Source organism: Equus przewalskii, chromosome 21, assembly GCF_037783145.1.
Source record: "Equus przewalskii isolate Varuska chromosome 21, EquPr2, whole genome shotgun sequence".
Taxonomy (NCBI): domain Eukaryota; kingdom Metazoa; phylum Chordata; class Mammalia; order Perissodactyla; family Equidae; genus Equus; species Equus przewalskii.
In genome coordinates, this window is record NC_091851.1 from 27,125,048 (window position 1) to 27,150,121 (window position 25,074).

At 43.1% G+C, this 25,074-nt stretch overlaps 1 protein-coding gene across 19 annotated transcripts in view; it reads right to left on the reverse strand.

Annotated features, from left to right (window-relative positions):
* Positions 1-25,074, reverse strand: part of NDRG3 (NDRG family member 3) — a 73,019-nt gene that overhangs the window by 34,254 nt on the left and 13,691 nt on the right. For 7 of the 19 annotated variants that reach the window (XM_070588327.1, XM_070588330.1, XM_070588334.1 and 4 more), the window contains 4 exons: positions 20,400-20,501; positions 12,473-12,508; positions 2,682-2,787; positions 1,513-1,633 (listed from right to left, as the gene is read on the reverse strand). In XM_070588327.1, coding sequence (XP_070444428.1) covers positions 1,513-1,633; positions 2,682-2,787; positions 12,473-12,508; positions 20,400-20,456 — 320 coding nt within the window. In that variant the 5' untranslated portion in view covers positions 20,457-20,501. Of the gene's footprint in view, positions 1-1,512; positions 1,634-2,681; positions 2,788-6,172; positions 6,412-6,684; positions 6,824-12,472; positions 12,812-20,399; positions 20,502-25,074 lie in introns of those variants that run through there. The other 12 variants (XM_070588339.1, XM_070588338.1, XM_070588337.1 and 9 more) reach the window with 5 other exon arrangements.

Genomic DNA, 25,074 nt, shown 5'->3' on the forward strand with positions numbered 1-25,074 from the left:
TCAGGGTATTTCCCAATTCCTAACAATCACTTCAATTGGGGAACAGGCTCAGTAAACTTCCAGCAGTAAGAGTCAACTCAGGAAGTGGCTCTTGGTCTGCTGCTTCTATTTAGACAGCTAAATGCAAAAGTGAACAAAGCTTTCCAGGGCCTAAGCACAGAGTCACAAATCCCAGGCTCCTCATCATGAATGCTGACTTATTTCACTTGGGCACAGGATAACATGGTTACTTTATTGCTTTTGCATTTGGTTTATGATATGAACCTCTGGCTCCTAAGATGGTCAAGCAAGCTCAGGAATAGACTCAGACTAGGAATCCAAGAAAAGCAGGGAGCATCCACAGAGATTACAGAGTCAAAGATGGAAGGGATCGCTGGACAACCCTCCGATAAATGAGGCAGGATCTGTTCTACATCTGACAGGCAAGTCAGCCTGCCTCTGCTTGAAACACTTTAAGCGATAGAGCGCTCTTAAGCCATCTGTGCACAAAATAGAAAAAAGGAACTGGATCTAAATCTTGTTGAATATAAACTGGTCGCTAGCCAATTTGTGTTTGAGAGACAGACCAGCTCAGACATAGTCAATGACATGGACTCTAGAGCTAGACGGTCTGGGTTAAAATCTCAGCTCTGCTACTTAATCGTTATGTAACCTTGGCCAAGTTACTTAATATCTCTGGACCTCAGTTTCCTCATTTGTAAAATGGGAATAATAGTGAACCTATCTTATAGGGTTGTGAGGGTTACATGAGTTAATAAATGTAGAGTCTGGAATACCGTTTGAGTACTATACAAGGGTGAGCTATTATTCGTCTGCAAAGGTCTATTTCACAGCAGTCACTGGCAAGGGCACCTCTGGAGATGAGTCAAGGTCAGGGGAAGCATTAGCATCCCACAGCTTGTGCTTTCACTCCTCCTCCCACGGTCCCCTCAATCTCCCCTCTGTCCAGGGAGGAGTGAGGGAGACTGTGGACCCGCCACGCGAAGCAGGCTCAGAATGAAGCCAAGAGCTCCAAGTCCGGTCAAAATGCAGCTCTACCTGACAGGGGAGCTTCTCAGAATAAATGGTTACACAGACATTCAAATACCTGCCACCAGACTGGGAGGCAGGGATGGGGCAGTGCTCCCAAGAAGCTCAGGGGGATCTGAGTTTGGACCTAGGTGGTTGGGAGATGCAGGAAGGGGCACAAAAACAACAGATTTAAAACACATGAGGAAGGGGATAGAGAAAAGGCAAGAAGTGTGTGTTCCAGGCACGTGCCTTGTAATTACAGGGAAACAGACTCCCATCTAAGGAGAGCCATTCCTGGAAATGGGAAAACATGCAGTTTTCCTCAACAGACTGTACCTAACAGTCCTCTCATAGCAGGGAGAGAAAATACGAGGATGGTCGGTTGATAAGCATAACCTGTAGGCTGTGCTGAAACCAAGTGGGAAGGGAACCACAGGCTACTTCTCCCACTGGAGCTCTTGGGAGTGCCTATCTTCCAGAAGATCCTGCTTGTGGCCTTACCCTGTGGGGAAAGACGGTGCACCTTCCTGCTGGCCTGGGGCATCCACGTGACAGACAGCAAAGTGCTGGGTGATCTCCTGCATATCCTCAAAGTTAAAGAACGCATTGAAACAGGATTTATCTGCAAGAGTAAAAATACTCCTAAGTTACAGGCTCTCTATTTCTCCCCAATTTTCTTCTACTCAACCAACTGCGTATCCTCGTCCTCTTTCACTCCCTTTTAATCACTGCTCCACTAAAGGGAGGTGTCTGAACAACCTGTCTTATTCAAGCTGCCCTAAAGGCTGAATACCAGACATCTCGATGACTTGCAAATGATAACCGATTGTCAATTCTACGCAATGTCTACAAAGTGGAAACCAATCCTAGTATTGCACAAAATCACCTTACATCCACAAGGCTGTCATTTCTCACGCACTTAGTTAGCATATCTGACACAGACGCTGAGTATATCCCAAGAACCTGGCTAGAGAGAATATCTTGGGCTGCTTACATTCACCACGTGGAAGACTGTCTCTTGGCAAAATTGCTGGGGTGCAGGGAGGGGCTTCTGCTCCCTTTTCTACCCTGCTCGTCTAACCACTTCTGAGTCACTCCTCAGGCTAAGGCGGTGAGAAAAGCTCCAGCGCTAGTCTGTAGCTTCATATGCGGGCCATCTCTGAAAGCCAGGGCAGCACGGGAGAAAACACACGTAGACAGACTCTGTATGCCTGTGGCCAGGGCCAGAGTCTTATCTAGAAAGTCTGTCTAGAAAGGTCCACTTAAAGTCACCGATGACAGACTATAGCAAGAATTCACTGAAGGGCTGACAACAAAATTAAGTGCAAACTCTGGATTTTCTAACCTAAACTATGGAAAAACCAAAGAAGTGTAGACTTAAAAAAAGAAACTGATTTCAGTTCTACTTTCCTAACCAGTTCATCAAATAATCTTCAGTCCTTTAGCAGATATGACACAAAGGCAAGATATGATTCCAGCACCCCCCAAAACGCATTCTCCAGGGAACTTGAACCATGCCATTAACATATGCAGCAATGAGGAGAGAAGGTGAAGGCAAGGAGAAAACCTATGCTCTATTAGATACTAGGATTTCTTGTGTGGGTGTTTTGTTAAATATACAAATATTAAGTATTATAATAAAAAGAGAAGGTATAAAATCAAATACATACGATTGAGGCCAATGTCATGATATGTCAGAATAACTGGTCTGTTTCCCTTTGGTAGGCCTCTTACAGTGACATGGATCAAACCATGAGTTGTTTCTATGTCATGTTCCTGTAACAAGAGAACGTAAGGTCTCAGCAAAGGCACAATGGACCTCCCAGGTTGCAGAAGTTTCATAGTACCTGATTTACCGCTATTTCCCACTATCTGGGGCAGAACACATCACTGAAGTCTAAGCATACCAGAGATGCTCTATTATACAGAATATTCTTACTTTCTAATTCCTTCCAGATAAACAAGCAAACAAATAAATGAAGGAAAAATACACCTTCTTATCCACAAAGCTCACTTTCCTAACTAGGGAAAGTCAGGGATCTGTTGAGAATATATTTGCAACTGGCTATGGAAAGATCAGCAAGTTGAGTAGGGAGCCGGGTAAGACCTGGGGAAAGAAAAGTTAAGGAAGCAGAAGATATAAAGAAGTTACTGGGTAAAAAGCCAGAGGCTTCGGAGCCTCTAAACTCACGTTCAGCAACTGATAAATTCAGTAGACCAAGGGTGTATCTGCCTAAAATCTCTCCCCTCTCCTGGGAGCTGACCTTCTCTGTGAACCATCCATCACAGGGCGGCTCTTGGCTGCCATGTTTGTGGACTGTAACCTTATGGCCAGGGCTTGCGGGAGTCAGGTGGGCATCTGGTCCATGCTGGGTCAGCAGCCCTCCCTGAGAATTTGTAACTGGGACTAAGATTCTATCCTCGGCTTGGTTCCTCTCTTGAAAAGAGAAGTAAACTTGGAAGCTTACAGTAGGCATTTCCACTGCTCTAATTCCTGCTTCTAGCTGTGTGTGCTCTTAAGTTGTGAGATATCCCTGGATTGCCTCTGGTTTAAACCAGTTTGAGCATGTGTGTTCCCTGCACCCCAAAGGATCCTAACCAAGGCAATGAGTAAAGTTTAAATTATAGCCAGAGCCGAGCTCAAGAACTGAATAAAGCTGGAACAGGATGCAACTCGAGCTGCTGGGACCAGCAATAAGAATGGTTGGGTAGAAAAAAAAGAGACTGTAGAAAAGTTAATTCAGATTTATTCCAGTCTTCTTCAATGTCTACATTTCTCAAAAATAAAAAATTATCATGCTTAGCCCAGCGAATTTTTGCAGACGAAGTCCACACCTACCTCAGAAAGCCTCACAGTAGGTAAGACAAGATTAACTCTTAGCAATAAGAACCCTAACAGGGGCCGGTCCCGTGGCTGAGTGGTTAAGTTCGCGCTAGTTCGGATCCTGGGTGCAGACATGGCACTGCTCGTCAGGCCACGCTAAGGCAGCGTCCCATGTGCCACAGTTAGAAGGACCCATAACTAAAATATACAACTATGTACTGGGGGGATTTGGGGAGAAAAAGCAGAAAGAAAAAAAAGAAGATTGGCAACAGTTGTAGCTCAGGTGCCAATCTTTAAAAGAAAAAAAAAGAACCCTAACAAAAGCAAAGGGCTTCCAACTTAATTTCCTATCTAATAATGAACCTCATCAGTGCTTTGGTTTCTTCTCTGATTTGGGACACAGAACAATCTTAGGCTAACTGAACACCAGTGTATCTCAAATCACAGGCCCCAGGCTGGAGCAGACATCTCTATCAAAGCAAACCACAAGTGAATCAGTAACTCTGCTATTCTCTATTACTGCTACCTCCTATTCAAGCCTATTCAAAGGCTTGAAAAAAAGTAAGAAATGAAGGAGAGAATTAAGTACTGGGAACCGGCTATGAAATAAAGCATAGGGTTTGGGTGGGAGGAATACAAGGACACAAATTTCTGTTACTGTGTGAGCATTTCTCTTGTAGTAATGTCTGACTTATTGAGGAACCCCCTCCACCACCACCATGCTCAGTCATTAAACGCCACAGTATTTACCGAACCCCTACTACCAGACCCTCGACTGAACTCTGGGGATAAAACAGTGAACAAGAGAGATGTGACCCCTGCTCTCACACAGACTATGTTCTAGACAGGGAGGCAGACAATAAACACACCAATCGACCAACCTATAATATTAGCTTGTAATAAGTGCTATGAAAGAAATAAATAGGATGCTGTGATAGAAAATTGAGGAAGAATTAACTCTATTAGCAGTCAGGAATGTGAAAATTCAACGAGGTGTGTCTTTACACACACTAGAACGGCAAAAATTTTAAAGTCAGATAACACCAGTGTTGGCCAAGATGTAGAGAAATAAGAACTTTCACGCACTGTTGGTAGACATCCAAACTGGAATTACTACTCTGGAGAACAATCTGGTAACTTCTAGCAAAGTTAAGAGGTGTCTATCCTTCCACAATTTTACTTTTAGGTATAATTGAAAGAAATTCTCAAACATGGTCACACACACAAAAAAGTTATGCACAGAGAGGTACACTGCAGCCTTATTTATAATGTCAAAAAAACTGGATATAGCTTAAATATTCATCAATAAACTGGTAAGTGAATTATGACATTCATATAATGAAATACAGATAAAAATGAACTAGAACTATAAGCATTAATACACAGAGAAAATCTTGAGAACACAACGCTGAGTAGAAATGCAGAAGGATATGTATATAATACATTCATCACTTTAGTAGTAAAAAAGTAACACTACATAGATTGTGTACATTTACACACATATAAAGTGTAACAACATGGAGGAAAAGGAAGGTACACTAACTTGAGGATTTGTTTCCTTCTAGGAAGTGACAGATTCAGAAAGGGAACTTGAGGAGGCTTCGATGTCTCTCATGTTTTATTTCTTGAGAGAAAGAAAGAATAAAGACGGAGAGAGGGAGAAGCCAGCCCCTGCCAGATGGGTGACACTACAAGAGAACCCAAACTGAAGAGAATGTGCAATAATTTGTCATCTTGACAATCTAGTTTCTGGAGCCTTCCTTTTGTCATATCTAAACCTTCAATAGAGTCTTGCTTAAATATTCCAGCTTGGCCTCAGCTGTGCTACTGAGAACTGAGGGAAAAACCAGTTTACACTCTCGCCCTAAGGTTAGCAGGAACCCCAAGGCCTGGTAATTGGTGGGGACAGTGTGTGTGTGGAGGGGTGGAGTTGGGGGGGGACAGTGAGCTGTGAGGGAAGTTCAGGAGAAGGATGATGAAATGAGAGATATAACAGATGGTGCAGAAGAGAATACAGTACAAGTAGATGAAAGAATAGGGCAAAGTAACTACTATGTCATCACTTCATAAGCCGGACGAAATTCAGAGTTAAAATTGGCTCATAAAATTTCAACTTTTTAGGGAGAAATCAGCCCCTACTTTCCCATGACATGCCCCCAAATTGTGTAACAGCCAAAGTATCAAAGGGCCAACAGTCCCAGGCCCTATTCATTAAGCCCTCTGCCCTATTTGGAGCAATTCTTGGTTGTCAGTGTCTCCTCTAGTTTTTCTTCATTTTCAAAGTATGTGAATGAAAATGTTCTTAGCAGAGCACAGCATATGAAAAGAGACACTCACCTTCATGTGGACTTGTAAATATATCCTTGGTGACCCTGTGTGTGAATAGCTTGAACAGGTCTTTATCTGGAGACGAGTGTGCAGAGACCCTGGCTACGGAGCTGACTCACTGGTCAGGCCACTGCAGGGGTGATGCTATGGTCACCCTTCTGCTTCAGTCAACTACCATCTGCTTCACAGCCTGCTTCTCCAGTTACCCACCCTTCATCCCAGCATTCTAGAGGGTGTGATGACACAATGAGGGCACAGCCCAAGGTAGTGTCTAATAGGCTCTGGTCACAGATCCTTCCCACCGCTCTTGGATTATTTACCATCTCCAAGGCCATGTACTTCTTGAACACGATCCCTTTACTCTCCAGGCTTATTAAACAATCTGAAATCATACTGATCCCCGACACACTTCTCCATCCTGGATTGCCTCTCCCTCTTAATCAAAGATGTAGTTTTAAGAGTCTTTTTAAGAATTTAAGAGTGTAGGATATTACCATTAATTGATAATAATCAACTTTCACCTTTTTTTTCTGAGTCTTCTTCCTTCAGCTAAATGTGCTGTCATCAGAATTGCACAATCTGACTTGTCACATGTCTCTGAACTCAGTTAAATTTTGATCACTTCATGCCTGCTAGTACTTCTTCCTTTCCCTGGCCAGTCTGGAATAGATAGGTAAACTTTGTGACAACACACTCTTGGAAATGCCAACATTTGTATTAGTATAAAATTTTATTCTAATTAAGCAGACTACCATATAGGCCTTGGGTATAGTTTTTGTTATTATACAGGAATTTTTTTTTTAAAGATTGTATTTTTCCTTTTTCTCCCCAAAGCCCCCTGGTACGTAGTTGCATATTTTTAGTTGTGGGTCCTTCTAGTTGTGGCATGTGGGCGCCGCCTCAGCATGGCCTGATGAGTGGTGCCATCTCTGCGCCCAGGATCCGAACCGGCGAAATCCCAGGCCACCGAAGCAGAGCGCGCGAACTCAACCACTCAGCCACGGGGCCGGCACCCCAGGAATTTTTGATGTAATGCCCCTGCTACCTTACCTCTGTGTAGTGGTATAAAAGTTCATTTGCATAACCTCATTTAATCCTGTAGTAAAAGAATCTGCCTCCACAATGAGTCAGCCTTCTGCCTATCAGTAGATCAGTTCCCTTTTGAAAGTTCTCTAATACGTTTTCCCTGACTCTAGCCTCAGCTGTCTCCCCTCTTACCTCTTACTTCTGTCAGCCTAGTTCACTAGTTCACACCCCTTCAGACATCTTTTACTTTACAACCACCCACAACTCTCAGCCTTCTCATAAATCATGCTCTTCATTTGAAAGCTTCTTTTGCAATACGTCAACATAAAATCTATCTTTTCTTCCTTCAAAGCCAACTCCAATATCTTCCTCATATAGCCTTAGTTAACAATGAGAAAAAGTGAATGACTAACCCAAAGCAACAGCCCAGAACACCTTCAGAACATGCACTCTCTAGGAAAGTCTAGATAGGAAGGGGTCCAGGTCTGGCCAATTCAAACACCTCACTCTCCAGCCACAGTGAGCGGTCCAGGGATGTGCAAGTGAGCCCCCTCCCCCCGCCCCCACCATACAGGTGACCCAGGCTGAACCAACAAGAGTCCTCTCCTGGCCTTTTCCCTAGAGTTACAGGTAAAGATCTTCTCTTAACAGTAAGGCTGCTAAGCTGGAAGGATGTGTTTCGGGCAGTTGGCAGCCATCATGCCTACGATGTGACAGAGCTTGTCTGAGAAATAAACTCTCTAGTGACAAAGGAAAAGGGAACTGAGATTGGGAGTGGTGATAAAAAGGACTGTAGCTTTTTCCATAAGATTTTTCCCCCTAAATGAGAATGAAGTCACCTGTATCCTTAGAACTTAATATCAACCTCCCCTTCACTCCTCTGCAAAACAACAACAAAGTCAACCCAAAAGGTGGGGGGCATCTCAAGGGGAGGAACTGTGAACAAAAGCCATCAGAAAGGAAGAGCACAAAGCAGAAGTGCTGGTCGGTCAAGCAATAATTCCATCTTCCTGGGGGTGGGTGGGTATACAAAGGGAAGCAGTGGGACAAGAGGCTCAAAGGTGGACTGGAGGCACATTTACATTCCTCAAGGCTAGGGGAGGATTGTGGAACTGATCGAGCTCTCTAACACAGACTGCAGCAGGTGGCTGAACCCCAGCTCTCCCCAAAAACCTCTTTTCTGTGAAAGGGACTTTCAGCATCTTTATTTCACTTAATTCTTATTTTGTAACAATGTCCATTCATCAAGTGATCTGCAAGAGTTTAAAGCTCTTTAAACTCCTTTAGAAAAGGAGTCACATACATACATTCGAATTGTGGTACTAAAAACCAGCCCTCACAGATGGTTCTATAAATTAGTCCTCTAAAGAGCTACTGCATTAAACAGCCAGCAATGAAACCACTCATCCCTCGGCCATGCCTGGATTATCCTAGGAGCAAGAACTCCATTCTAGTGAGTTCACTCCATTATCAACCTCTTCTATAGGAATGATATATCCTGGCAGATAGCAGCTTTTCACTCCATTAATATTTAGTGAGTACTCCGCTGGTGGAAGTGGAACACAATTTGACAAGTATGCCAAGAGCCTTAAATACGCTCATTCCAAGAAACCATCTAAGGAAACAATCCAAAGTGTAGATAAAATTTATTCACAAAAATGTTCAGTGAACTGAACATATAGGCAATTTAATTTCCCCAAATAATGGAATAGTTAAGTTATAGTATAGCTACATGATGAAATAACAGGCAGCCACTAAAAATTATTTTTATGAAAGTTTTAAAACGACATGGAAATGAGATTGTGTTCTAATATTAAATCAGAAAAGGGGATACAGAATTGTATACCGTGTGACCAACCATATAAATCAAAAAATTATTGTATAAAAATCACACAGACACACATCTCAACACTAAACATATTAACATGTTTGTCCCCGGGTTACAGGGTTACGAGTTTTTCTCTAGCTATTTTATAATTCTCTGTGCTTTCCAAATATTCAACTATGAGCATGTACTCTTTTGATAACCAGAATATAAAAGTAAAAACTGCAAAGAAATAGAATAAAATATGCTTATCTCTAAATAGCAGGATTATAGGTAATCTTTATTTTTATACTTTTCTGAATTTTCTAAATCTGCTTCTGATTATACACAAGATAAGTGTTATTTTTTAAAAGCAATATATCATATACACAGAGAAGCTACAGCATCTCTCTCAGCTCTAATTCCAAACTTTTAAACAGTCTCACAAGGAGAGGAGAATTCAGCAGCACTGAAGGAGATAAATGGACAATAAGCTTGCTGATTCACTGTTTCAACCGGCAATAGGCTCCTTTCTCCTCAATTCTAAGGATGTCACCTCTACTCACACCTTCCCCTGTCACTCTTAAATCCAAATATAACTGCTGTTTGCCTCAGAGGAACTAAACAGCAATGAAATCACTCAGGACAATCAAGGAACCAAGAGAAATGGTACCCTTTTAATTACTCTTTCAATTAATGGGGGGAAAAAACCCACATAGTTGATTAGTAAAGAATACAGAGAGGGGAAAGGCTGTTCAGACTAAAGTTGTAAGCTTGGTTGATGATGCTAAGATAACTTCCTGTGATATCACCAAAGATTTCTTGAAGATTTTTCTGAGGCAAGGTAGAGATCAGAAGGAAGTCCTGATTAAATGGCTTCAGTCAATCTCTCACCACAGTTATGCTAACAGAAAACACCAATGCCACAGCTAAATGTCTTTCCATTTAGTGACAGTGTCAGTGTTAGATTTGCTCTGTTTTGTCTCTAATGCCCAATGGTTTCTCGGAAGCTTTCAGGCCAACCAGGCCGTTCTAGACCTCTCACATCATCGCAGTACCTACGTCCCAGGCCTTCTATCAGCCTGTGACTGGCTTCCCCCAGTCTCCAGAGCATCACACAAGCCTTTAACAAAGAGACAGATGAACAGGGTGGTAGAAAAGCATTCATGAGTGCTGGAAGGGGGGAAAAACAGGGCCTATGGTTTTTTCTTCTTTAGAACACAAAGAACTTTTATATTCAAAACCAGTGACATACATAACAAACAGTGACAAACACTTGCCATCATTCTATTTGTATCTGAACTGAACTACAAGTTATATTTCATGAGGGCAGAACATGTTACTATATTAAAGCTTCACCCAAAGTATCAAGAATTTTTGCCAGGCTATGTCTAAGCCTTAATATTAAAAAGTGATTCATAATTATATTTCTAAAACTCAATTTCTTTTATATCTAAGATTATTGATGTGTGAAAAAAATCCTAAATATACCAAAATATTAATACTGGTGAAATAACAGGTGATTTGCGTTCATTTACTTTTTGTTTTTTTCTTATCTATTTCACAATGAACATGTAATTTTTTATATTCCAATTTTCTTTTTTGGGGAGGGGGTACTCAATTTGATGAAAATAAATGTTTCCACACTTTTAGGCAGGAATACACATGTACTATTTCTGGAATTCCTCACTTTGACTTTTACTGTCACCCTCTCTCAAATGATCTCCTTCTAGGTAAATTATATCAAATATTAACAGCAATCAAATTCAACTGGTTCAACCTAGGATCCAAACCATAACTGAAGTTAGATCAAATTAAAAACAACTAAACCCAAACTTGACTGCCACCACTTATCAAAAAATACAACTTCTTGTTTTTGAGTAAAGGACCGATCGCCAATGATTCCCTAACAGCACTAGGCTGATTATGTCATATATATAAAATACCAAATAGTCACACCAAGAGATGTTTGACACTGGGATTCAGAAATGTGTAACGGGGGCCAGCCCCGTGGCCAAGTGGTTAAGTTCAAGCGTTCTGCTTTGGTGGCCTGGGGTCTCACTGGTTCAGATCCTGGGCACAGACATGGCACCACTCATCAGGCCATGCTGAGGTGGCATCCCACATAGCACAGCCAGAAGGACCTACAACTAGAATATACAACTACGTACTGGGGGGCTTTGGGGAGAAGAAGAAGAAAGAAAAGAAAGATTGGCAACAGATGTTAGCTCAGGTGCCAATCTTTAAAAAAAAAAAAGGGAAACCTGTAACAATGCTATGAGCCTGCCCCTTCCAAAGGGAGTCTCATCTGTCCTGTCGAAGAACCTCAGCTTTATGTACAATTCAACTCCTTTCAACATCTCGGCTCTGGACATTTCCAGGTGGGAAAGAAGAGGCAATGGATTCAGGAAGGATGGGGTTTTTCAGCCCTAATTCCACCCAATGGCAAGTTATGAAACCTGATTCTTAATTTCCTCATCTGTAAAACAGGGACAATAAAAACCACCCTTGTGATATTGCTCCAAGGACTTGAAATGATGCACGTTTACGATAAATAGTAGGTATCCAATAAATTATTATGACGTAACTGGTTTGCCTATGAGATAGACATCAGTTCTTCCTTTTCATGCTAATGTTATAGGGAGATTCCATTGCACTTAACATAAAATGCGTATCTGAAAACAACTATTTGCCTGTGGGTATACAGGTTGGCTGAATCCTGGAAGGGAGGAAGTTGGTTTCCCAGCACCTTCCTTTCCTGCTCAGTACCCTCTGAGTCTACTTCATGTTGCTCCTGCCAGCCACTCCTATGATGTCTATCCCCAAGGTGGGAGAGTTGGGCAGCAACAGGCTTACAAGGTTCCCACTTGCATGCACTCGTTCCTTCCTCAGGTTTCTTTCAGGGCCAGTCAATAGATAAAGTAGGTAGATGGAGAGGTCCCAGTTCATTTTATTGACTTTCAAGTTGGCAACAGAGCTACAGGCAAAAGCAGACTAGGAGGAGTATCATTTAAGAAAATATTAATGAGTCAGGCTGAATTTTGCATTTCCAAACATAAAGCCAAGTGAAATATGCATTTTGTATTAAGAACACTTAATTTATCTTTTTCTTTTAAAGATTTTGCTGTTGATAAGTCTCCCCTCCAAACCACCCTTCCCCCACCTTCTCTGCAGTGAGGTGACAACCCTCCACTTGACACCTGTGACTGGGGTTTCCAATATCATGTGAGGAAAGGAGATCTTAATCACAAAGAGACAGCTCCACCCAGTAACTTACAACCATAAAGCAGGCACCTGGCATGCAGTTTTAAGCACGATAGCAAATCATTTTAAATAAACTTGATCCAACGACCATAAGAACACGAAGGAGTCATGATTAGCTGTGAAGAGAGACCCACGTCTACAAGACCACCAGCACAGGGAGGGAAGCACTGCAGAGACCCTTACACAGCCCTCCTCGGGGCCTGTACAGTCCTTACCTGACAGTCAAAGTCCTGGAAGTTTCGTGTACCATTCTGTCAACAGAAGGCAGAAAACACAGTCAGTTTCCCACGTGGCTTCCCCAAGCACGCAGCAAACTCAGCTCACAGTGAAGGCAGTCCATGTGCAGCCTCTCAGTTGCCGTAAAACTAAAGTGGTTCTCCAGCCAGCTCGGTGGTATAGTGGTTAAGTTCGTGTGCTCCACTTCAGCAGCCTGGTGTTCGCTGGTTCAGATCCTGGGCGGGGACCTACACACTGCTCATCAAGCCATGCTGTGGCGGCATCTCACAGAGCAGGACTAGAGGGACTTACAAAGGATATACAACTATGTACTGGAGCTTTGGGGAGAAAAAAAATAAAAGAACAGAGGAAGACTGACAACACGAGTTAGCTCAGAGCCAATCTTCCTCACCAAAAAAAACCCCCCAAAACCCCACAACTAAAATGGTTCTTATTGAAAGGCTTCTGAGGCAGGGTGGGTTCCTAACCATATGTTAGTAAAAGGTGAGTCTTTAGAAGTGAGATTACACTTTGGCGGGCTTCCTGTGAAGACAAAGGAGAGGAGCCTGGTTTCCCAGTAAAGCTTATAACTTCTTGCCTCCCTAAGGAGAGCAGTGAGAACTGTGGGAGAGGGTGAGACACAGATCGGAGTCTAAGGGCACACTCATAACCCACAAGGGAAATATCTTCAGGACAAGAGTTGGAGGCCAACCCTGAGAAGAGCAAAGGAGCCCTGGTGCCCAGAACCAGGAGTTCAAGAAAGGATCAAGAAGAGGACAAAGATACAGATGGATCAGAAACAGAAGACTTGAAATTTAACAAAGAAGAAAGACAGTGTCACTGAAGGAGGGAAAGAAAGACAGGGTTCCTAACACACTGGCAGATCTGTGGCATCCCACGAAATTGCTGATAGGAAAGAAAGACAAATCACTGAATCATTTAAAAAGTAAAACATAGTCAAAAGATCCAAGGAGAATTCACCAAGCTTCTAAAAAGAGATTATATCATAGTAATGTTTGATGGAACAAAAAAAAATCAACGACGATGACTCAGAGGCATTTTTGTAGCATTTCAGATGCCAGAGTCGCAAGAGTATGACATAAGAGTATAAAAAGGGTAATGAGTAATGTACGTGGGAGGGAGAAAAACCTTCTGACTTGATTTTTCATAAAGTAAAAACCCCTCCCCTGAAAAAAACCCTTGTTATTTAGAAACTGTGTGATTATAACATCTCTCTTCTGTCTAAAATGGCTTCCAGAAGATGTGGAGTTGCTCATAAGCACCTTCCCCAAAGCGCTCCTCCAGAGATCTGGATGTCTGACCCTAAGGGAGTACTAAGCAGTCCCATCCCCTTCAGAAGATCCTCTCAGAAACAGTTCTGTATCCCACCACCCGCACTGCTAACAGGACAAAACAGAGAGGTTAAAAGCACAGCCCTGTGTGGTAAAAAAAAACACCCAAACAAACAAACTGTCCTCCCCAAGAGACAAACTGGGAGAACCAGCTGGGATGACCCAGAGTGGTACTATCCAATCTGGCAGCCATAAGCCACATGTGGCAATTTATATTAAAATTAATTAAAACACAGGGCCAGCCTGGTGGCGTAGCAGTTAAGCGTGCATGTTCCGCTTTGGCGGCCCGGGTTAGTTTGGATCCCAGGTGCGGACATGGCACCGCTTGGCAAGCCATGCTGTGGTAGGCGTCCCACATATAAAGTAGAGGAAGATGGGCACAGACGTGAGCTCAGGGCCAGTCTTCCTCAGCAAAAAAGGACAACTGGCAGTAGATATTAGCTCAGGGCTGATCTTCCTCAAAAAAAAAAAAATTAATTAAAATAAAGAATTCCGTTTCTCGGTCTTATGAGCCACATTTCAAGTGCTCAATAGACACACATGGCTAGTAGCTACTGTATTACTGGGCAGCACTGATACTGAATATTTCCAGAATATTTCCATTATTGCAGAAACTTCTGCTGGACAGCACTGATCTAGACACAGAAAGCTTTGCAGGAATAAGGTTATGGATGAGCAGCCCTTGTTTCTCTAAAGGTGACATTAAAGTCAAGATCACCGGGGCCGGCCACGTGGCCGAGTGGTTAAGTTTGCGCGCTCCGCTTCAGCAGCCCAGGGTTTCGCCAGTTCGGATCCTGGGCGCGGACATGGCACTGCTCATTAAGCCACGCTGAGGCGGGGTCCCACATGCCACAACTGGAAGGACCCACAACTAAAAATACAGAACTATGTACCGGGGGGCTTTGGGGAGAAAAAGGACAAATAAAATCTGGAAAAAAAAAGATTAGAGAAAACCACTCTAGTCTGAACTAAAATCTTGGTTACGGAATAGAGAGACACAAATTTTGATGAGCAATTTGGGAGGCAGCTGTCACTGTATGCATGAATTCCCCTTCCTCACAAGCATGTGAGCACAGCCAGGAGGCATCTGGTGAATCCTGAAGCCTCTGAGATGAGCACAAAGTGAAATGCCAAAAGCAGAAAGAAGCGATTCTCTAGAAACTGAAGCCATCTCTTCTTTGCTGTGTATCCAGCAAAAGAATTTATGTTCTTAATCCAATATACACAGCTACACTCCCAGAAAAAGATATTAATAATTGGGAGAAGACTATCTAACACCTGTTTTCTTGTTTCTTTTTTTTTTTTAAAGAGATGCTAGATCCTCTTAGAAAATGGCTTCAGGTTTCATGAGTGATGAGAAAAGGTATGACCAGGTCTGTCTGACACTGTCTGGCACCCACAGTTTCTCAATGGAGATCGTTATCTGGCCCCCCACTTGACTGCGGTCAACCAAAGTCATATTCTCTGAACCATTAAAAATTCACTACTATTCATCGGATGCATTCTGGAGGAGAAAGACTTCCCTGGGGACTTATTTGTCTCCATATTCATGATACATGGTTCCACTCTAACAAAATTTCCAGAAGTTTCGAGCTCTGGGTGGCTTTCTTTTTTTTTTTTTTTTAAAGATTTTATTTTTTTCCTTTTTCTCCCCAAAGCCCCCCAGTACACAGTTGTATATTCTTCTAGTTGTGGCATGTGGGACACTGCCTCAGCGTGGTTTGATGAACAGTGCCATGTCCGGGCGCAGGATTCGAACCAATGAAACACTGGGCCACCTGCAGCGGAACGCGCAAACTTAACCAGTCAACCACAGGGCCAGCCCCTCTTTTTTTTTCTTTTTGTCCATTTTGAAGATCACTAATTCCATGTTCAGAGAGATTCTTGCACTAAGCAGACTTAAGCAGCAGAAGGGGATTCAAGAAAAAAATTAAAATAATAGAACAATTTGGAGGAAAAGAGAAAAAAGAATAAGTCAAGGAAAAAGAGAAATTATTCTGAAAATTGCAGTCAAAGTAGAAGCCAGCTAAGAAGAGTGCTTCCTGGGAGAGCCTCAGTACCAAACGTAGAAGGTAAATGAAGCAGCTCAAGAAAGTAAATTAAAAACAAGTAATTCTCTCAAGTACAAGCAAAAAGCAACTGAGAATACATCAGTGAATGAAGAGAAGTAGGAAAAAAGGGGGAAGAGAGAAGGGAAAGTTAAAAAAACAAATAATTGCTGGACAACAATGCTTACCAAGTAGAAAGAAAAATGGGGAATTGTACAAGCAATGTTGCACTTCATGAATATTCTTTAATGAAAATGTCAATAAATCTCTTTTGTATTTTTTAAAGAGAGCTTGGCACAAACCCTTTGCCTGCCTCTGCTGTCCTGGAGGTTACAAAAAAATGCTCATCTCTGGGTTCTCCATCCTCCAATTCTAATGGCCTCATCTCTCCCCTGCTTACATTTCCAGTCTACTAAGAAAGGGAAACTTAACCTGCAGTGGGGTCTACCCCACTTTTACTGTAACAACCAAAACAAAGTACGTAATTTGTTTCTCTTCTCCCCACTAAATATTTATTCCATTTCCTGATATTTCCTCAATTCTGCAGAAGCCAACTCTGGCCCCTACTTATGTTCTCAAGCCTGGTCTTTGGCTTTCACCAGGCTCAGTAGTGTCGAAATCAACAGTAGGCAAAGGAGGGCAGAGGAAATGAAGCACAAACCAGCCAGCTCTCCTGCTTATTACAGAGTCCGCTGGGTGAATAGGTTGGAACAACCAGCAACAAAAGGCAGCAGATGATAGGAAGAGCCCTGGATGCCCTCATCCAGGCTGAAGTCAACAGATATGGGTTCCAGTCCTGGCTTCAACCACCTTACTGGACACTAACATTGGGCAAGTCATATAATCTCTTTGAGCCTCATCTGTAAAATGGAGTTAAAAATACCTTTAATTACCTACTTCACAAGAGGATGGAAGATACGAATAACACAACATTCATGAAAATGCTCTGAAAATGGTTAAATGCTATTTTAAAAAAAATCATTTCATATGCCTGTGCAATTTCTGCCCCCTAAAACAAAGATAAGTGCTCGCGGGTGCTTCTTTTCATCACTGGAGCCAAAACAAGCATGGCAAAATTACCCACTTCTTCACAATTCTGAGCCAAAGACAAAATTACAGGCATACTAAAATTAAATGGGAAAAGTAGCAACAAATGACAAGAGAAAAGTTAACATAAGCCTCGCTTAAAGCTATTTTGAGAATGCTTCCTTATAGTCACATCAGGACAAATCTCTCTGTAACAGGAAGGTTTTAGACTTCCTTTAGCTCTCTGAAGCCTGGAAGGGTACAGTGATGTCTTTGGCTAAGAGCACATCTATGAGGAGAATGGACAGAATGATGAAGTCAGATAACACACAGCTCTAGGCTCCTCCTTAAAGAGGCAAGGCAAGCCCAGAGGTGATGCCAAAACATCTACAGGGCGAACACAGTGGAAAGGCCTCAGGTTTTGAAGTAGGAAAGACCTGGGTTTCAGTTCTGGTTCTGCCACTTAGCGAGTGGGTGAGCCAGGCTTTTCATCAGATTTTCATCTAAGTGAGGAATACCACCATCTACTTCAAAGGCATACTCTGAAGATTAAAAGACAGAAGCTATGTAAAGCGCCTGGCACATAAGAGGTGCTTGATAAATATAAAGCAGGATAGACCAAATTCACCCTTTCCCTCCAGAAAAATCCCTGAAGACATCTACTCCTATTCAAATGTGGAGGCTTATACCCCAACAGGAGTGGTTCTTAAATGGGGAGACTTTCTCCCCCAGGAGACATTTTTGGTTGTCACCACTGGGGGGTGCTATTGGCATTTAGTGGGTAGAGGCCAAAGATGCTACTAAACACCCCACAATGCACAGGACATCTCCAACAAGTAATTATCTAGCCCAAAACATTAATAATGCCAAGAATGAGAAATCCTGCCTGACCGCAGGCATTCTTAGGTACTCAATCTGAGTAAGCTACTTCAATTTTCTCAGCCTTAGTTTCCTCATCAACAATCTGGGAATAGATTGATCTGTGCACCCTACACCACCAGGCTGTTGGGAGGATCAAATGAAAGAACAGATGAGAGGCATTAACATCATTATAACTTTCACAATGTACGCAAAAGCACCCACTTGCTGGGCAAAGACAGAAGCATATTGGGGGTGGGGGGGAAAGGAGGCTAACAGGAGGTGGAATTCTTTGTTTGGGAATGCTACCATCCAAAGAGGGCCTCTTGCCAACCTACTTCTATAAAGCTTGGCTGGAGCAGGGGAGCTCTCATGAATAATGATGGGACAGGAGCACTTCTTAGGGAAAGAGAAGAACAAAATGGAGCGTGGGAAGTGGGTAGGAACAGCACAGGCATATCAAAGAGGAGCTAACAGATGTTAGGAAGTGAAACAATACTTGGTGTCTTAGACTGCTCTGGCTGCCTGAGTGCCTTAAACAACAGAAATTTATTTTCTCACAGTTCTGGAAGCTAGAAGTCCAAGATCAAGGATCCAGCAGGGTTTGGTTTCTGGTGAGAGTTCCCTTCCTGGCTTGCACACAGCTGCGATCTTCCTGTGTCCTCACATTGGGGGCGTGGGGAGTGGGGGAATCTCTCTCTCCCTACTCTGATAAAGCCACCAATCCTGATGGATTACAGCCCCACCTATATGACCTCATTTAACCTTAATCACCTCCTTACAGGCCATATCTCCAATACAGTCACAAGGGGGTTAGAGCTTCAACATACAAATCTGGGGGGGAGGGGCACAATTCTGTTCATCGCACTTGGGCACACATCAGATACAGCCAAGCCATCACTGTGGCCTCAGAAAGGAGAACCTAGACATGATGCTTTTGTATGGCCACAGGCACTGAATCTTTCCTTTTCCAGCTGCCTTCTCTATGAGATATCCAGTTAATTAATTCCTGCAACTCTCCAAGCAGATGCCTCCTCACGTATCCTGCGGACTTCCAGGGTCAGTGAAGGATCCTCCTATTTGTGCCCTCGTCCTCAAATACCTGTGATCCATCAGGTCACGGGTTTCCAAGGCGGCTAATCAAAAACACTTTAGGCGTGGTTCTCAATCTTGGGAGCTCTTTAAAAAGCCCAGCCCAGACTAATTCAATCAGAATCTCTGGAGGTAAGACCTAGGCATAGGTCATTTTTAAATCTCCTCAAGTAATTTCAATAAGCAGCCGAAGCTGAGGACCACTGATCAAGGAGGGGTGTGTGTGTCCTGTCCCCTTCCCCTCACATTTCAATTTAGTTGTTCTAGACTGAGACCCAGGAATCCATATTTTTAAACAATTCTCCAGCTGATTCTGATGATCAGCGAGGTTTAGGGGGTGACTACCTTTCTGAAGCTAAACTGCCTACTCCCACCAGCCCTGTGACTATACATAAGCTTCAGAGACCCAGGTTTTATTTCCTTCCTCCTCTTTGTGGCACATCATCTTTGGGACAGCCGTTCACATGCGCCAAAGATAGTACTTAAAGAGAGAGTTTTCTGAAAACATGAGGGAAATCAGCAGAAGAAACCAAATGGGGGTTTAAAAAGTGTGCAGCTTGCCAAGGGAGAGCGTAAGAAATATGGTGGAAGATAAAGGAAGGGGTGGGAGAGGGGATGGAGAGATGAGGTCACAAGGATGAAAATGGGGCTGGCAGGATCCAACAGCAAATTGATAAACACATAGTAAGTCAACAGCCTCAGAAGTTGTAGGTGAAGGGCCTTGCTTTGGGCAAAAAAAGAGAGGCAATAGCATTTTCTGGTGTAGCCCCCCTATCCCAACCTCACCCATCTTTACTCTTATTCTCCATCAGTACTCCTCTCAGGAAAGGATACCATGGACTCATTCACATCAAGCTACAAGAGTATTTTAATGGGAGACGATGACAATAAACCAAATGAATAGAGCTGAAAAGAAAGAACCTGAGGCACATTTACTAAACGGAGCGGGACTGGAGAGACAGTAAGTCTCAGCTCTTCGGTAACTCCTATCATCACACCACTCTTTACTGTGGACTCCTGGTGGCTGCTCACTGTGCTGCTCACTGTGTAGCTCTCTAACTAACACAATGAGGTGTATTACTGACATCCAGGCATCCCTGATGAAAGCCTCAGCGTTGACAGAAAGGTCCCATCACAGACCTGACAAACCTTACGGAGAGCATCGCAGCCTATGTGCACCATCAGCCATGGATGTTAAGTCTTCCTTTTAAAAGCTGAAAGGCAAGACACTTGGATTCTAAGTCAACCCCCAATCTCATACTTTCTGCTTAACTCTGCCATATTATTTTTTTCCCTTAACATCTCTATCTGCAAAAGAGGAAAATCTCAAGGATAACTTGATTGAATTTGGCCCATGGAAACAAAAGCAGGAAGAAAGAAACAGGAGGAAAGACATCAAAAAGAAGGTTAGGAAATACATGTTAAAAAGTATTCTCTCCATAGAAAGTCAAGCTAAATAGGTTTTGAATTAGGTACTATTCAGGTAATATAGAAAACAAACTAATCACAGAAGGAAAGACATGTATTAGTGAAAACAGAGTAGTCTTTACCTTGTCATTCAGAAGCGGTTTGATCTCTGTGAGTTGGACATCCTGCAGCTCATCCATGAGGACAGAGCAGAGGAGAGGATTCTCAAGAATAAATCGGGAACTCTGAAACAGAAGGGAAGGAAGCGAAGGAAAAGGATTAAACTAGGAGTTGGAAACATCATAGTCACCAGAGGCATTCATTCAGATGTGAGAGTTTAGTGTGTGTCATGCACTGCCCAGGGTGCTGAAGACAGTAAACCAGATAGAGCAGACAGACTCGAAAGTGGCCTCCAGCATCCCTGCCTCCTGGTGTTCACATCCGTGCACAATCCCACCCAACGCCTGTGGGCCGTACCCATGGCTTGCTTTTAACCAATAGAATATGGTAAAAGTGACGGAATGCACAAGAGTACCGTACAGATTACATTACATAATATTTTGACATCTGTCTTGCTGAGAGACACACTTTCCCCTGCTAGCTTTGAAGAAGAAAGCTGGCATGTTATGAGAGGGCTACGTGGCAAGGAACTGAGTTCAGCCTCCAGCCAAAAGAGCAAGAAACCAGGACCCTCAGTCCAACAACCTGCAAGGAACTGAATGCTGCCAACAACCACATGGGCCTGGAAGCAGATCCTGCCCCAGCTGAGCCTCAGATGAGAAGCTAACCCCGACTGGCATCTTGATTGCAGCCTTGCAGAGGACCCAGTCAACCCATGCTGGACCCCCAACCTCCAGAAACTATGACATAATAAACGTGTGTTGTTTTAACCCAGTAAGTTTGTGGTGATATTTTTATGCAGCAACAGATAATTAATATAATAGTCTTGCCCTCAGGGAGTATACATTTTAATTACTGAAAATGTATGAGGAAGAGAACAACATGCTCAGAGCTAGGCTTCATGAAGCACAGTTCGGAGGCTGGATTAAGGGGAGACAAAAACTGAAGGTTAATGCTGTAGCCTAGGATGAGGCCTTGAATTAGGAATGGCAAGGGAATAAAGAGGGAGATGAATCAAGGCTAAGCTTGCTTGCCTTTACTCGGGGAATCACAGCAGTGGATGAAGAGTATGGTAGCCAGCCTCCAAGATGGCCTCCAATGAGCCCAATGATCCCTGACTCCTGATACTTGCCCTCTTGTATAATCTCCCACCCACATAAATCAGGGGTGGCCTGTGTAACTAATAGAATATGGCAGAAACAACAATATGTGATTTCTGAAGCTATACCATAAAAGGCATTACAGTTTCTGCTTCAAGACATTGTAGTCTTGAATCATTAACTCAGCCACCATATTGTAAGGACACCCAAACAGCCCTCCGGGCAGGCCCATTTTGAGAGGAAGCAACTTCCAAGTACCAACCTGCCAGTCTTGTGAGTAAGCCACCTTGTGAATGGGTCCTCCAGTACCAGTCAAGACTTCAGATGACTGCAGCTGAGACATCTGACTGCAACCACCCAAGACCCTGAGCTGAAACCACCCTACCAAGCCTGCTCCCAGATTCCTGACCCACAGAAACCAGAAGACACAATAAATAATTTCGTTTTGGAGTAATCTGTTATATAGCAATAGATAACTAATACAAAGAGGAAGATAAGGAAATAGAGTTCTAGGAGAAGAAGGCAGTTGGACGGGGGAGGCAGAGTAATGAGCCATAAATCCTTCCTCCACCCCACAGAAGCCACGAGAGGCTACAAATACTGCATATTGCATGCAAGTGAGTCTCACCCAGACTTCTGTGAGGGATTAGAATTGGCCACCCCAACATGTGCTTTTTTTGCTTATTTTTAAGGACAAGAGACTCTGAAAGAAACTTTGACCTGCCTCCTAACCACCCAAAAGAATTTAAGATAGAAGGGCCTGTCCCAGGAAGGAGGTATCACCATAGATAATTCTAGGTGTGATAGACAGGAAGGCATCTAGCAAAGGCTGTTTTGTCAAAGGTCTCTTTCTGGTCCCATTGTCTAGATGGCCCAGCACACATTTGTTTATCCAACATTTGCTTTTCCATCTCCATGTAAATTGCCTTCCTCCCCTTTGAAGTCCCAAATCACTACGCCTAACATTCTCCTTTGTCTTCAGCTGAAGATGGTATTTAAGGTGGTGGCTTCAGCCATTTTGATGGGTTACTCAATTTTCACGGGTTTCTCCCATGTATACGGTATTCAACTTTGTTTGATTTTTCTCCTGTTATTGTGTCTCATGTCAATTTAATTCTTAAACTAGACAGAAAGACCTAGAGGGTAGAGAAATTGTCTTCCTCCCCTACATTTCAAAAGCTCTAGGGTTCATCTCTTTTGCCTTGACCCTGAACTCACCAAAGTCAGGAAGAACACTAATTCAGTGAGTTGGATTGATTACCTACTGTGCAAAGCATTGTGGAAGACACAAAGAAGATCCCTGCCTTCCAGGAGCTTAGTAAACAAGAGAGATGACAGCTATCCATAAAACCAACTACAATACGTGAAATAAAAGAAGGGCCAGAGGAGTTCAAAGGAGGAGCTACTACTTTCCATTGGTGGGAATCAAAAAAGCCTCCACAAGATATTAGTTTAATATATTAATCCATTTTTCTGTTTTTCTCTCCAGAGATAGAACTGCATGGTTTTGACTTAGTTATCTATGGAGAGGGTATGTGTTCCAGGCTATCTTTTAGCTATTACTGATCAAAACTCTAAAATAAATCCTGCTCCCAACCGTGACTACATTAGGGCAGACTAACAAAAGATCTTTTATCATTCCTTCAAAGGACCCAGAGGATGCCAACCCAGAACACTCCTCAAACTATGGACCCCACGTCAACCACAAGCATCCCAAACGTTTGGGCCCCTTAGCTCAAGCGTGATGATATTTTACCTCCCTATTGGACATGGTTCTTTTCTCAGATCCCAGCACCCCATGAACTTGATTGAGCTACTGACGCCCAGAAGCTGAATTTTTGTTTTGTTTTTGTATCAGTCACATTTCAAAAGGAGATGAAGTGGCTTGAATCTTTTATCATAAATTTCAGCTGACACCTACAATTCTCTTTTAGAGTCCCGACTTTGACCCAGTTAACTCTCAAAATATTGGCCCAACTGGGATCTACTTATTGTGTTTATTAATCAAACTATAATCTGCAGCTACTTTTCATTTGGACTTCACTACCACTAGTAATTTAAAATGGCAATTTTAAAGTTCTTTTTCCTGGGGACAGCCCCTTGGCCAAGAGGTTGAGTTCCCACACCCCACTTGGGCGGCCCGGAGTTTTGCCGGTTTGGATCCTGGGCACAGACATGGCACCAGTCATCGGGCCATGCTGAGGCGGCGTCCCACATAGCACAACCAAAGGCACTCACAACTAGAATGTACAACTTTGTACTGGGGGGCTTTGGGGAGAAGAAGAAGAAGAAAAAAAGAAGATTGGCAACACATGTTAGCTCAGGTGCCAATCTGTAAAATTCTTTTTCCTACTGTAAAAGCAGTACGTGCTCACTTTAGAAAACGTGGAAATCATAAAATAATGACAAGATATTTTATTGATAGTTCTTCTATCTAAAGACAACCACTGCCAACTGTTTTCTTCTATTTCCACTTGGTTTTTTTTTTCCCAAGTAAAATGGTGATTTCCGGGAACTGTTTCTCCAACCCACCAGCTTTATTTCCTACTCTAATTCACTCACTTGAAAGCAGGACACGGGAAGATGTTAATTATTCAAATGTGACTCCACACGGGGAGGACTGTCAAGGAGCCTCAGAGCCGGGAAAGCCCGAGGTGACCCCAGGTCCAAAATGACTGGCATTTACCTAATGTTCCCATGCATTTTTTAAAGATGAAGAGAAACACGATGTTTGTGCCAGGACACTGAAACAAGGGCACGAGGTAAATGTGAAGGCTTCCCCTGTCGGCTGGCCCGGGCAGACTCCATGCAGAGCAGTGAGCGGCTCCAGGCTGACTTAGGGATTGGCACCAACACAGCACACGTTTGCCTTCTACACTGCAGGGACCTACGGCATTCTTCCGGACACTCCATTTTTGTTCAGTTCTCACTGTCCCAAGACCTTGCCAGTGAGCAGTTTTATAACACCTATGAGAAAACTAAGACCCCGTGGTGGACAACTCCCTCTCCAGAGCGCTCAGCTCCACAGACCGGCTCCCTCCCGGGGCATCTAAGGCCTGCAGTGCCCTCCCCCGCACAAATGATATAGTTGCCATATCCCATCCTAGTACTAAGGGCTGTGAATATTTTTACAAGGCTAGCAGGGGTTTTCTAAACTGCAGTAAACAACAAAGTGTTCGCCCTCTTTCCAAGTTTTATGAGGTGGAGAGAAGACTGACAGAAAACAGCCACGCTCAAACTGAGGAAGTGAGTCTGGTACCAAACGGCTAGAAAGGGAAAGGGGAAAAGTATAATTCCCTACTCTGTGCCAGAAATTATAACCTAAGCACCTTATGTTTAAGCCTCATAACAACTGTCTCAGGTAGATATCTTCATTTCTTACTTTATAGATGAGAAACTTAGGCTTAGAGAAGTTAAGTGACTTTTCCAGTATCCCACATCTAAGTAAGTAACAGGTCAAAGATTTAAAACCCTTCGCTTTTCCCACTATACCGTAACGTCTACACCACACCCCATCTACTGGCTGTAGGACCTTGCGCAAGTTCAAGAGGCATCTCCTTGAAGTAAAGGTAGTAGAAGTTTAGAGCAATCCTATACC